This window comes from Saccostrea echinata, unplaced genomic scaffold (genome assembly GCF_033153115.1).
Source record: "Saccostrea echinata isolate AGI-Se365-2 ecotype Australia unplaced genomic scaffold, CSIRO_AGI_Sech_v1 ptg000030l, whole genome shotgun sequence".
Lineage (NCBI taxonomy): Eukaryota > Metazoa > Mollusca > Bivalvia > Ostreida > Ostreidae > Saccostrea > Saccostrea echinata.
The window spans coordinates 9,941,411-9,956,814 of record NW_026889779.1 but is presented as its reverse complement, the minus strand read 5'-3'; the positions used below and the strand labels follow the sequence as shown (position 1 = coordinate 9,956,814).

The following is a 15,404-nucleotide window of genomic DNA, read 5'->3' as shown; positions in this document are numbered from 1 at the left end:
GGAGGTATAAGGGAGGTAATTACGTAAGTCTTGTTGAGAAGTTTAGAACCATTTAATTATCAAAATGTTAGAGTACCTGGGATACATGTATATGAATTTTGAAATTTATGTTTAGCTTTGACTTGGGAGCTATAACATGTATATGAATTTTGAAATTTATGTTTAGCTTTGACTTGGGAGGTGCATGTATAACATACATGAAATTATATTTCCATAGTTCAAAATTGTTGTAAATATATATATATATATATATATATATATATATATATATATATATATATATATATATATATATATATATATATATATATATATATATATATAGGGATGTAGTATACTGTTACTGAATATTGAGTATGTGAAACAGTTAAAGAAGATTTTTTTACTTTAGTGTGTGTCTGTATTTAGGGCCAGTTACATAAGACTGTGTTGGGATATATACATGTACCTTAGTATACATGAGTATCCATCAAGGTACCTTGAAATGTTATGTTTAAGTAATATACTGTGTATGGGTCAAGGTAGGCAATGGAGAACCCACAATTTTAAAGATATAAATAGAGTACATGTATAATCATTCTGAAGATTTTTTTCATAAAAAGAAGAGAATTAAGATTGAAATTACTCACATTTCAGTGTTAAATTAAGTGGAAAAGACATTTCTCAATAGTTATTATTTTACTGTATTGTACACTCTTTTTTTTTTATTATGGAGTGATAAGTCCTGAAAATAGACCTCTTTGATTCATTGAAGCTTGTTTTTCCTGGTACTATAATTCAGTCTTTTAGGTATGCAGGAAACAGGAGAAGAGAGTGGTGAAGACGCTGTCCGAGATTTTGTCACCGCACTATAAAAGTAAAGTAGTACGTAAGACGTAAGCAAAATATCATACATGTTCTACCTGTTATAATGCAAAAATGACAATACATTATGTGCTGACTTTTAGTAATGGTGATAGTTTCATTTGATATAATCTTGAATGCCTGAAACTGAAAATGCTCCAGTTATTGATATTATTTATTTGATTTTGTTTTAATTCTTTTTCTGAAGTGATAGATGTAACGGTAAGGTTTCCAGGTCATGATGATACATCTTGAGGTCGGAGACAGACAACTTCAGACAGATGATGATGAGATTATGTGTGCAGGTAAATTTACCTACATGTTTGCACGCACTTGAGGCTAAAGTGTATGTATAAAGTGAAAACGCGACCAAAGTCTTCACCTGTACTGAGGGATGTATGCCAGCGGTGTTAAAATGACCCTATCATTTCATTTACGTAGGGTATATAAATAGATAAATTCCGGTCACATAGATAAAATCTGGGCAATATGTGACCAAATTTTATCCCATTAGTACGCTTATCCATGTTAAATTCATCAAATTGAAATCTATACCAATATTTCTGTATCTAGATGTTATAATAATCATTTGTCTCATGGGATAAATCATACCCTCTTTACTGCAATAGGCTGTCGCCAAAATTAAACTCTTATTCTAAAACTGAGCTGTGTATTTACATTAAATGTCTTCATTGATATTTTACATGTACACTCATTTTAGTCAAATTCCTTTCAGAGTGGGAGGTTGATTCTACCTACAGTCAGTAACAAACAAATGTCTTATAGCTGCATGTTCCCTTTTATTTGCCCCACTGTCTACCTGACTGTAAAGGGTGGTAGTGTTTTTATTTAGTTGCCAGTCCTGATTAATTTCATCCTCTCCTCTCTGCAGTGTTTTTCTGTCTTTTTATAGTTACTTAATACACATATGAAGTACACCTTTTGGTAGATTTCTCAGCATTTTTCAGATTTTTTTCATTGTTAAAATTTTAATCTTTTTTGTCATCTCTGGTTGTAGACAATAATTCATAATTTTAAAAATGGTTTTAGATCCAATCCAAAATATCCTAGTTGTCCTGAGTAAAGGTACATGTAGAAGCAAGGTACATTTTATTCTGGACAGATAAAGGGAGAAATCTGACCAGTATTCTGATGTCACTTATGTCTATACTGGTCTTCTGTTCTCATTAAGAAATGATTGTATCATTTGGATTCATATGTCAGATCAGGATTAGAACTTTTAAATAGAGAGAAGTATTTAAAGAATTAAATCTTGAGTCCACGGGCTGGGTCACTTCAATCTTTTAAGGAAAGAGAAATATTTAAAAATTGAATTTCATGAATTAATTGATATTCAAAAAGTAATATCATTATTGACAAGTAAAAGATTTTATTGACAAATGATTGATTTTACCCAAATATCATCCTAAGTCTGATCCCTTATAAGTTACACAAAGATTTTCATTGATTCCTCAAATTCATTAAAGGATCTGGCAAGTGATAGAAAGTCAAAGTCCAAAGGACTGAGGTACCCTGAGATCAACCCAGTGGTCTGAATTCCTTGTGATTAACATAGAAAAAGGTCAATCTCAGCAGATCCCCAACATAAGGCATTGGACCATGGAGGTTCTTACCTGAGAGTTTTATAAGTAAAATTTAGTTTCCATGCCATTGAACTTTGAAGCTTACCTGCCTCATTGATATCTATGATTATACGTCTGGAAAAAAGTATGAAAGAAAGATTATGCAACACCTATATTGAATAATACTGTTGGATAGCTTACACCTTCTGAGAGTTTTCGGGTTAAGTTTATCATCTACGTTTAATCATTAAGCTTAGTTGTTACGTGGGAACTGAACCAGACTTCTACAGGCAAGGTAGAATATTTCACTTTGAAGTTTGGGTAGCAGGCAATAATATTTACATACTTATAGAATGAATTCTTTGTTAGCAGGAGCAAAGAGAGTAAAATTTCTGAATTAGAATTATGCTTAGAAATTCTATTATGTAAATTTTATAACCAGCATATATTGGGAGGTTTGATATAAAACAAAATACTTTAGATAAGGTAATAAGATATATAGAAAAACTTGTTTTTATAGATTCTGTTGATGTGAAATTATTATAAAATGTAAACCACCGCTCAAGAGAGGTATCGTTTGTTTATGCTTATATGTAGTACAAGTACTTTTAATGAATTGGTTTCATGTGTAGTTTTGCCATTGATATCTTTTGCCATTCCATACTATTATAATGTATTTTGTCCAATCCAAAGACTTCAGTAATGGCTCCTAGTATCATCCCATAAACCACAAAAATTGACCATTTTTTGGTTGCAAGACAATTCATCTACAGTATTATTATTCATTTGAATTTCTAGATGCACATGCAGTTTTTGTTTTGTGCATGCAACACCAGATTATCATAGTAATGTTAAATATTTAAAATATTTATTGTGACACTTTGTCTAATTTTTGAGGGAGAAACTGCAAGGCTTTGATAATAGGACAATCAGAACTAACAAAAGTATGGCAAGAATCAAACCAGTGACAAGAATGTTTATGTAGAACTGAAGCTCTGTTGTCATACAGCCATCACAATCTTTTTAGGATATGCAGTTGTCAGTTCTACAGCTGGAGGGAGGGGGGGGGGGGGGCATAGATCATAGATGTTTAATTTCTGATGGTGTTTTTACTGTATACAGTAAATAAAGTTTTGTTACAATAATTTTTTTTTAATTTTTAATTGCAGGGGGAAAAAAATTGCATCCTTTCTAAATTAAGGATAACATTTACATTAGATAGGTTTATAGGGTTTTCTGAAAAGTTAAATTATCAAAATTAATGTACTATTAAGATGCACTTTCTGAAAGATATTTGGAAACAGTTTTAAGCTTAAGTTCAGTCTTAAACCCTAGTGGATGTTTTAGCATTTTTTCTGTTAGACTTATAATATCTTTTGTACTTAAAATTTATCTTGTTGAATGTTTTATTTTGATCCAAAAACAAGCTCCACCTAATTGTAATACATTGATGGGTTCATGTAACTATATCTTCCAATGATTTTGTGTTGGAAATGATAATCTGACAAAAATTCTTCCAATGTTCAGTGTCAAAATATTTTATCTCAATTTTTGTATTAGAATGATGTAAAATTATATGTGGCATGGAGTTGTTTGTTCTGATATAATGCAGGACAAGGATTAACGTTTGGTCAATTAATTTGAGTAGCACAGATTAGTTTGAGTTGCATTGTTTACCTATGCTCGAGCAGCCCATGTGAACAGGTATGCTGACATGAAAGTTGTATTTAATGAGTGATAAAGACCTTGTAACTGAGGATTAAAACCACTGTATTATCTCAGACAGATGCCCATTCAATTTATTGTTGAATGTTAGCATGTCAAAAATTATTCAACTTAATCAAACTTTGAACAAATATTTGCAATTGGTATAAAAGTAGATCACCTGTATTGATTATGCTGTGACTTTGTCTTGGAGTTGATGGGTATCTAAGAATTAGACTGTCTGAGATTAGTTTGTGTTACCCTCGCCTTCTAGGGGGAAAAGTTATTGACCACGACCAGCATTGTATGATTGGTTAATAATCCTCTCAAAAAGTTCATGGGTTTAAATATTCAGTGCATAGGACTGTAGATTTAATTCCATTCTGAACGTGTGTATTGGAGGGGGCAGTATTACTATGATAGGTATCACTGTCTATCATCGGTCCTTGTCAAAGCTACATGATATTTCGGAGATAATATATCTTGCCTGAAGGGACATCACCACTTTCACAATCTACACGACAATTTTCCATTCAGTAGGACTCAAGCTAGCGATTAGCTTAGTGGGACTTTTAAGTTACTGATTGAATTGCTTGTTTAAACTAGAATTATCCGTAAAAGGAAAGGGTACAATGAAAGAATAAAAAAAAACACTTGACAAAATCTCTGAATGGAAATTGGATGTAAATGCTTGGATTATATTTTCTGTTGGCTTTGAGATGCAGTGGGAGCTAGTATAGCATGGATTCAGCAAAAGAGACAATAAATTTGATACCTTTCTGGTACTTCAGAACATGTCTATACCATTAAAAATCAACTGAAATGGACATAAGTATGGTATAATATAGACAATGTATTTTTAGGGGAAAATTTCACATGAAGAGGAACAGATATGAGTTTAAGGCACATTGACAAGATCAGGGTGAATGGAAGGCTTGGAAATGAATTGAAGGTAAGTTTGACATAACTCCATACTGATACTTGTAAACAGAAGGTATGTCTTAGCACAGAGAAGACTCAAGTGTTATAGTGATGTCTGAAAAAAGCACCTGCTAAATGGTGTTGGAAAGTAAATAGGGTAATCAGTGTTTTACAAGTAATTTTACAAGTAACTGAAAAGATTTTACATGCAGAAGTTGCATGAGGTATAAAGTACTGGAATTTTAACCAGCTGTTTGAAAAAAAAAAATGTTAAATTTTATTAATAAAAGAGATTCATTTGCATAAATCCTTGAAGTTTTCTCATATTTAACATTGATTTGTGCAACCTGAGACTCTTAGTGGTTGGAGCAGTGCTTGAAATGTCTTTCTTAAGACAGAACAAAGTTCAAATTCAAAGAGAGATCTTTTTTACTCCTGATAGCTGGCCAATTTTGATATGTAAGGAGACAAACTTGTTGAGCAACAGTAATGTCACGGCGATAAGGCTGTTTGGTTATTGATCTCATTCAATCTCCATAGGGAGGGTTTTTAAGTGTTTTCCTCTGACTTTTAAGTGCTTTAAAATAAAGTTAAACCTTCTTTATCTTTTATATTATCAAAATTTGTTAAACATTTGCTGATTTAATGTCCTGCGGTTTTCCTATATATCATGAAATAAACATATTTTTTAATATTGAAGAATTAGAGTGGAGGCAAATATATCAAATACACTTCTAAATTCAATGATCCATTTTTTTTTTATCTTGCTCTGGGTCATTATTGAAGTTCTGAATGGGAGAAGGAAGTTTGTGATGTAATTGTAGCTTGAAAAATATAATTAATAGAGGTGTACATGACAAAATTCACAACTGATTGTAAACTATTACACATAGTCTCTTATTGTACCAGTCTAGGGTTTGTGCTTAGCACCAGTAATACATCCTCTGTGAAGGAAACGTGAGACTATTAGATACATGTAGTTGTAACTTCCGATGATAATTCCTGAGTTCCAAAATTGGGGATATTTGCACATCGAACTGGTTGAATTTCATTAGACTGACTGAATATATTGTATATTCACTTTATCCAAAGTGAAAAAAGTGAGAGTTAAAATGTCTTATTTATGTAACATACGTAAGAATATTTTTAAAGCACTTGGAAAATATTGACGCCTGCTGTTGGACAGAGAAACAGACTATAAATATTTGTATCAAGATCCGAGGGTAAATAAATTCTGAAAGAGGATTTTTACAGAGTGGCGTCAGGTCCACGAACTTCGTCAATATCATTGGATCGAGGGTCGTTGATAAAACCCGGAGTAACATATTGTACAGGGTAAATATTGAAAATATCTAGCACCCAAAGTGTTTGAAAAGATAGTCATCTTTGATGTGTAAAGTTTGCACGGTTTCTTTGTCTCCCTTTCACCACATTGTGGTAAATTTTTAAACATGTAAGCTTCCAGCTGCGGACATGTATATCAGGATGTCAGCAGATTTGAAAAGCTTTTTATGTGTCAATCGTTGAACCCAATTTTAGAATTGGTTCCTTTTTTGTCCTCTCTATTTGATCAATTTCTCAATAATGATTGTAAGTGCCATTCATGTACAGGTATACATACTTATACATCATGACACTTTGACTTGTGATGTAAGTAATGAATTCAGTACACCTGTTTCTTATTGTTGTAAATATTACAAGAAATACTATTCAGACTTCGCATGGTTTGCCCTAATCATTCATTGTATTTATTAAGTATTCATAAAGTCTTAGCTGGTTACAAACATATATACACATGTATGAAAGGGAACATTCTTTTCTATTATGTGTGATTTATCTATGATTTGCCAAATTCTATAAGGATGATTTGGAAAGAAAATTTTCAATATTTATGCAAGGATTCATGTTGGAAAAAAAAAAGCAATTTATTCATTAATTATTCTTTTAACTTAAGATTTGTGTAAATTGCCATTTTATATTCAACTAAAACTTGCGAAAATTTGGAAGATAAAATACTCATAATCATAATCATTATGTGTCAAATTTTATTAAAAGATGTTTGATTAATCAGTATATCATTTGTCAAGCTGACACAAGGCATGAGACTGCAGATGACCCAATGTTAAGGGTTACTAGAAAGGGCCTTGCACCCCAGAAATCAAAGGGAGATAACCCTTAAATGATAAAAGGTCACAAGTGCATGTTTCAGACAGGTACTCGTGACGCTGGGGGGATTAATGCCAATAAAATAACTTGATAAAGTTAGATGATTCACAAATCAAATTAAATTAAAGGAACCTTAGACTCCTCAGGCGTTCCAAATGTAGGTGAAAGGTTTTCAAATTTGTCACAATATACATCAGATGTATAGTGATATGTCTTTGATTAACATGATAAAATATGTCATTAGAGTTCTATATAGCTATTATGATTGCGGGAGAAACAATGCTTGCTTTATAGGGCTGTAGTTTGATCAAACGGTGCTATATATCTTAGCTGTATCATAATTTCATAATCGAGTATCTTATTAAAAAGATTGATATCTTCATCAAAAAAAGCTTCGTACACAAACAAAAAAGTCTGAAATGTATGACAGTGACAGATCCCATGGTTCTTGGTGGTACCAACTGTGTGGGGTGACCTAGTTCTGGGTTCTATGTCCAAATTCTATTGTTTGTTGTTGATCAAAGAATTAAAATTGAATTTTATTTTTTGTCCTTAAATATACAAGCTTGGAGTTCTCTTAACATAATTTCAGATGTGAAACAGTGATTTGTTCATTATTCTGTGAAAAATCCCTGTCTTAAATAAAAGTGTCATTTCAATGAGTGACAGGTAGCTAAACACAGGATGTATTTTAAAGCTTTTTAAACAGTCTGTTTCTTATTTTTATTCAAAATCTTAAACCTTACTCTATTCCATGCTGTCCTTTTCGTGGTGTCCTTTTGTATACATTTACAATGACCTTGGGCTGGTTTCTGGAATTGTAAGCTTTTCCGTTCATCTCTCATGAATTCTATGGTCTGGCTTTATATTCAACAGTACATTTTTACTTATTTTTTGACTGGCACAAGAAAATCAGTGATCAATAATTCTTCAATACACCCTTTTACATTATGTATATGGATGGAATAATTTAAGAGTATACATTAACAATAAATTCTCATTCATTTTACTATTTTTTTCGGATGTCACTCAAATGATGACCTGACTGCAGGAGCAGATTCCTTTATTGAGTTGATTGATCTTTTACTTGTCCCTTACCTTTATCTTACCTGTAAGGTAAACCACAGGACCACTAAATTTATATTGAACTATCTGTTGTCTAGGATACTTCTGAAGTGTTTCAGGTTGTAATCAGTTAAGGGCAAGATTACAGATGCAGAAACAAGGAATATTTACGACTCAGGTGTTCCAGAAGGACATTTACCTGTTCACACCTGGTTAACTCATCCTTTTGATGTCACAACCCCTTTCTTCATTTAGAGTTGTATTACGAAGGAGCACAGTGAAAAATGGGAGTTTGATGAGAAACTTCAAGAAAGAGAAGACTGTAATCCCAACGAATCAGATAATGCTAGGTTTACTAAGTATGTCAAGATGAAAAAGACATACATTAATTTAAACAGGGGCTTTCGTATAGGGTCATATCACCTGATAAATTCCAACTTCTTTAAGGGACTAGCCTACCTGACATATTTTTTGTACATGGTATAAATCAAGTTAGAAACATAATCCTATAAATCACAGAGAGCTTCAATCAGTTCCTGTCTTCTATTCATTAAACACTTCCCTTCTGTCATTGAGGAGACAGAAGTAAAAAAGATTAAATGAGAAAATATAGATATTAGTCTAGGTTACATCAATGGGAGTTCTGTGGGTCTTGTTTTAATAAAGGTGGAAATAATAAAGAAGCTTTGGACTTATTGTACATGGTCCTAGTACCTGTCGGAAATCATGGGGAGTCCCAAGATATCTATCATTTGACAGGTAGAAAGGTATTGAGCCGAGTTATTATGACCACAGGGTTAAATGGGTCACTTCAGTCAATGTTCTAATGTAGCGAGCCTTTGTTGATATTTGTTTAAAGAAAAGTCACTTTCCTTTCCTTTGTACCATTGCTGAATTAGGACTTTTTAGTCCCGCGTGAATAGTACTTTAACAACACATTGGTAAGTTAGATTTAAGAGAGACTTAATTTGGCTTTTGAATTGAAGTTTACTTTCAAAGCGTAAATGACTGCGAAGAGGAATAAATTTCTTTTCAAGTGCATGACTTTAGAACAGTGTCAGTAGAAAGAAGAGCATTGAAAGTTTTCATTTCAAATTGGCTCTGATATTTCGACATGTAATATATATATGAGACAGAAGCTGTAGAGAGAGTAAATACGTGGTCATATTTCACAGAAATATGTGTAGGATATACCTGTGTAATGACTAATTAACAGGCTTATTAGAAGTGTGAGTGATATACCTGTCTGGCCTAACCCTGACGGTAAGGGAGTGATTGACACATTATACAGCCTGTTATAGCAGCCTCAGACCACCAGGTCCTGTAAAGGAATGCAGCACATTAGCTGTGAAGAATGCAGGCTGCTCATTTGAGGCTGGGCTATGAATTTAGAATTGTAGGAAATATATCTGCCTCATATTTGTTACTATAATACATGTATGCAATATTTTCTTTGATGAGTTCAATTACTCTGTGATGTAGAAACTCTCCTAAGTCTTTCTCATGCCCTACAACCTTGGCATCAGCTGATAGATCCTGTAAGAGTACATAATTCTCATTAGAGCTTATTTACTTTCATAGATTTATTTCCCATCATATCCAAGACTATGAATATAAAAATAATATAAGAAAGTCTGTCAGTGGTCAAAGGTCAGATCTCACATGAAAGAGAAAGAACTCCCTCCTCTTGCTTCAGACAGGTGCTGAGGGGGTCTGGGGGGAGGACTGCATCCTGACGTCTGCTAATTACTGGGTACATTGTGGTCACATGGACGGCTTGTTAGTCACAGACCTCAAGATTATATTGTTGGAGGCTTGTTAGGGGTGTCTAGGTACAACACCTGACTGCTCAAACACAGAAAGTCTGTGAGTTTTTATGGCTATGGGAAACTTTTTCCTTGATACTGTAAATGATGCATGTTCATTATGATCATTAAAGTTTAACTTTTTTCACTCTTGTTGAGCTGAATATGCATGTGTGGCCAGTTCTCTGTCTTGAAATGTTGAACCATTGTTCAGGGTTCAAACCACACTTTGACAGTATAACATTAGGTTACTAGTGGTTTTGTTTGGAATACAAGTTTGGTCGTCTTTCTGGTTGTGTGGTAGCAGTGGGTATACCCAGGCTTATGTGTGCCAACTATCAAACAAATTTCATGGCACAGAAGACACCAATCTGATCAAGATATTTTGTAGATAATTCAAGAAATCAAATTAAAGTCTCATCTATATATCCTAGGCAGTAGTAATTTTATTGGGGTGTCTTTTGTATAGTCGGGTGTGCTTTTAATTGGGTGGATTCAATGACACTGGATCAGATGAACCCAAAGAATGTGTGCCCCTTTTGTCCTTCCGTTGTGCTGACAGATTCATACCGAACTCGATTTACATATCACAGTTCTGAGGTTATTTGGGTTTATATTAAGTGACCGTTAAATAGACCTTTTGTTCTAAGAGGTATTATATGAGGTTTGAGGAAACAAATTTTATTTTGATCTCGTATTTCTTTCAAATGTCATAAATTCAGAAAAATCAGATATGTTTTTGATGGTTAAACACTTGTCAAAAATTTTTTTTCTTCGGGCTTAAATACCCATGTATAAGGTAAACCAGCATTGTTTTACCAGCTTCTGCTAGCCAACACAAGAAGATTATGTGATGCGTTTCATATAGCTCCCCAAGTTTGTCAAGATTTGACAAGATTTTCTTTTTGGATTTAGGAAACTATGAAATATTTCAGTTTCCTGAGCAAGAGTAATTCCTGTCTGTAAATACCTGAAAAAAGAACAAAGGTGTGAATGCTATAGTGTCATCATTTATCACAGAGTTGCCATAGTTTGTACAGAAATTCAGCAGACAGACATTTTGGTGTGCTTGAATGGATGGACAGGTGAGATTTTGGTGTGCTTTCTGTGTTGGCTCTGTCTGGGTGCAAAAAAGCACAAGAGATTGCTTAATGTTGTAGAAGGGAGCTGTAAGAAAAGCGAGCATGCGAACCTTTGTCTCTGGTGGTCGGAGTAAAGCTATGTGATTGATCACCCAATCACCTTTAGTCCTGTGAACCTACTGGTCTTTGGGTACTTGATAGTTCGTTTGTGAAGGCTCAATGTTCTCAACATAAGAGGTTTGTTAAAAAAAAGTGTCTTTAAAAAAATTTATGCTATCATTAAATACATGATCCCACACTTTGACATAATGGCTCTTTAAGCAGTGTCTGAGAATGTACATTGGTCTGTTGCCTTGTTGGTACGTACTTGTTTGGTAAAACTTAATCTCCTGTGACTTAACTTCAAGACTATCCAATTCAAATTATCTCAAGTCAAATGTGACAATTTTGACAGAATTCCTCAATTTCTGGTGTGTCAGACATCTCTGTCTTCCTGTGTGGGATTCCAGCTAGAGTCCTAACAACATAGACAGTAGGCTCGTCCTGTAGTGATATAAAGAGTATTTACCCCTACACTATGTCACACAGAGATTACATGCCAGCAACAATATAGACAAAATTTATCTCCAGAAATTAGTCCCTCATGATCTTGTACCTTGCAATAGAAAGATAACGTAGTCTTTATGTAAAAGATAAGTTTATATGTACTGGTCTTCTTTGTTACCTGGGTGCCAGTCTTTTTCTGTGTCTTTGGCACCAAGCACCTTGTACACTTGCTACACAAATATCTCTTGATTCGGATTCAGAGGTGTTGAAACTCACTTGAATTCTCCTTTAATGCAATTAGAGTGTGCATTAAACCAGTTTTGTATAAAATGAGGGTTTTCAGTGGATGGTAATGCCATCAAAGATAAGTTCTAAAGGAAATCCCACATCTTTTATCAATTGTGTTTGCCAGAAACTTGATGAAATTTGAGCCATTATCCTATTTTGTATATCAAACGAGTATACCACAGGTAATAAAAAGGTTGTCATTAAGTAGGTGTCATCCAGAGCAAGAAGGCTTGGAACATTGATTTTTATTTCCATTCTTTTTCTCCAAAGTCATGGAGCAAAACAGATGATTTAATATCTACCACTTCCTAATTATGCATTTATACTCACAATTTTTTTTTTTTTTTTGAAGAAATAATTTGATAATTTATTAAATTTTACAAAATATGACTTTGAACTTTTTTCTTCTTTAATGTTTCCAGGCAATTGTGATTTGATTGATAAAAAATATGATCTTGAAACCATAATGGGCAGTATAAGTGTAACCAATAGTATACATTCTGGCATGCAAGAACAGCCATTATCTTCTTGGTTCTTTTGAACTTATTCTTCAATGCACAGAGACAAGGTTAACATGGTGAGGACAACTATTCCGTAACTATTTTATAAGACATATTTTGACATACCATTGGCTGAGTGTAAGTAAGTATAAGTATTTCATTCTTTTGATGGCTTAATTAATCTTGTTAATTCTATTAACATTAATCTACTAGAACAAGTCAATGACTTATTACAGAAGGCTAGTGACGTAATTTTGGCTGAGAATAAAGAGAAAGTTTTATACCTAAGTAGTTTATACTGATAATCTCTTATAAGTTTCTAATTCTAAGCTGTATGGGAAAAATTAATATTTGAAAACACATTTTCATGTGCTCAGTGATCGTAATTCCATTTATTATATCCATTAAGTAATCTTTAAATAGTACAGATCATAAAATGTGTCATATATTTCATGTCTTTCACACATTCAGAATTGAGATCTGTGTAGAATATCAGATGTATGTATTCCATTATCATGGTAATATATATTAGAATTTGCCTAAATTTTGACTTGAAAAGATGGGAAAAAAATAATTGTTAGTGTAACATCTTTGTTTTTAAAATATTTACATGTAAATTTAATTTTAAATATTAATACTTGACTGTGGAACACTACACCAACATTGAATGTTAAGAGGTATACCGGTTTAATATTTAAATATGACACCAGCAGATTTTATTAATATCTGGAAAATGTCAAGTAGAGTGTAAGATTAGTCTGTTTCATTGAAAAAGGTCACCCACTTTTGAAATTTTGAATGGAGATTTGATCTGAAAGGAAAAAGTACAAGTTAGCAGGGGGTTCTCAAAATCTAGAGACAGAGCAATGATTGAGTTTTATAAAGGTTAATTTACTTCACGGCTCTTGATATTGATGAAAGTGATGCTAAATATACGGATAATCTATATTTTGTTATTTTGATACTGCGATTTACAGAAGTGCAGGTAGGTGATATTGTTCTTTGCCAGAATCCTGTGTCTGTTTCCCACTGTGAATTCCAAGAGGAATTTGTAGAAGATAAAAAGAAGGGTGGAGGGGGCCCTACAGGTGTTTTATGATGTTCCCCCATTCTCTGGTTTGTTTTTCATGTCGCCTTGCTTCTTAGATAGATATTATTTCTGGTAATATGAAAATGTTCCAAAAAAATAAGAGAATTTTTGTCCTGCAGGCATCTCCTTTGATATCTATCTTCATAACAGCTAATTATAAGTGTTTCTGATGATAAACAGTGACTGGAAGAAAATAATTCTTGGCCACTTTGTTCTGTGATGGAATTGGGTCAGGAGTACTCAAGCTTTTAGAAAATCTCTTCCAAACTTCTGCTTACTTTCACAAAATAAGTGCTTTTCATATAATCAAGACTTACCAGGCTCACAGTATTATCAGTGTGATTGTTGGTATATTTAGTGCCATAATTAGTCACATCAAGTGGACCAAGTAGTGTATGCTGCCCACCAACTGGTAGACAATTTTTTTTATGGCTTTGATCAAACCCTTAAGTTGGTCTTATTATTTGACATAGACATCCTCTCGGTTCATTACATAAGTACGTACACATTGGCGGATCCAGAGGGGGGGGGGGGGTTCCGGGGGTTGGAACCCCCCCTTTGTTTTTGCAGAGAGAGAGAAAGAGAGAGATTTCTGTAACATAGATCATTTAACGTCTAATATTTTGAATAAAATAAGTAGTTCAATCTCTGCCCTTTCTGCTCGCTAGATAAAGTGTCCCATATTCCATCCTCCAGGTACGTTCAGAACCTTTGCCCCGGGCCCCGACCACCCACAAGTAACATGAAAGATTTCACTTTGATATCATTTGAAGATTCCAGCGAACTTCAGCTATGCCATTTTTGGTCCATCTTCTGAAGTAACTAACTTTAAAAAGTATGAATAAAAAGTCATGAAAGGGAGCATACTTAAGAGACTATTATGGTTGTTGTAAAGTTGTAAAATGCCCCAGTAGTATGCGGGGGGAGTGGGTTCACTTTTTCTGAGAATAATCGTTTGCTGTAGTTTTAATATGCAAGTTTAGATTTGGATGCTCCCCCATTTTGTTGCTGGAAGTTCAAAATACGCAATTCAAGCATTTGAAACCAAAAAAGTGCGGAAAAATAAGAGGACACCCCCCCCCCCTTACCCCGAAATAGGATGTAAGAATGTGGCGCACAGTTTTTTTTTTTTTTTTTTAGCTTGTCAACTCTGTTCGGAATTTGCCCTTTTGATAAACCATTGCTACGGACTTGAAGTGCCTGTGGCGTAATTCTATGCATGAATGTTGGGGGCACCGACCTGGAACCCCCCTTTTAAAAATTGCTGGATCTGCCCCGGTACATGTAACTTTTCTTTTGCTTTATAGGAAACAAAAACATTGGACTTATTAGAGAATATTTGGCAGTCTTTTACCCCCATTTAAGTAAAAAGGGATGTCTGTCTTTAGGGATGGGTATCGCCAAAAACTTCGTATCTTGATATATCACGATTTTTTTCCCAAAATATCACGATAATGTCATGATATTTTTAAAGGGAATTTTTAATGATATTTTTAAAGGGAATTTTTACTACAATTTCAAATGAATTTCTATAATTTTTCTTACAAATAGGCTGTAAAAACATAAGTTTTTTATTCATATAATATAAAGCATGTTTGGATGCAGTAGCTTAACTTTTTTCAACATTTTTTAGACATCCTGTAACTTTTATTTAATAGTTCGAAGAAATAAATGAATAATTTCTGGAATTTATAATTATGTACCAAATACTGGTATTTTAGTCTCCGTATCACAATACGTATCATGCAATAAAAAATCACGATATATCGGTATACCGATAAAATCGTGCATCCCTATCTGTCTTCAATAAG

General features: G+C 33.5%; 1 protein-coding gene across 2 annotated transcripts in view; it reads left to right on the top strand.

The window, feature by feature from the left end:
• Positions 1 to 4,987: 4,987 nt before the first annotated feature.
• LOC133197251 (uncharacterized) overlaps positions 4,988 to 15,404 on the top strand; it is a 46,984-nt gene continuing 36,567 nt past the window's right edge. For both annotated transcript variants that reach the window (XM_061333198.1, XM_061333200.1), the window contains exon 1: positions 4,988 to 5,082. In XM_061333198.1, coding sequence (XP_061189182.1) covers positions 5,023 to 5,082 — 60 coding nt within the window. In that variant the 5' untranslated portion in view covers positions 4,988 to 5,022. The remainder of the gene's footprint in view (positions 5,083 to 15,404) is intronic.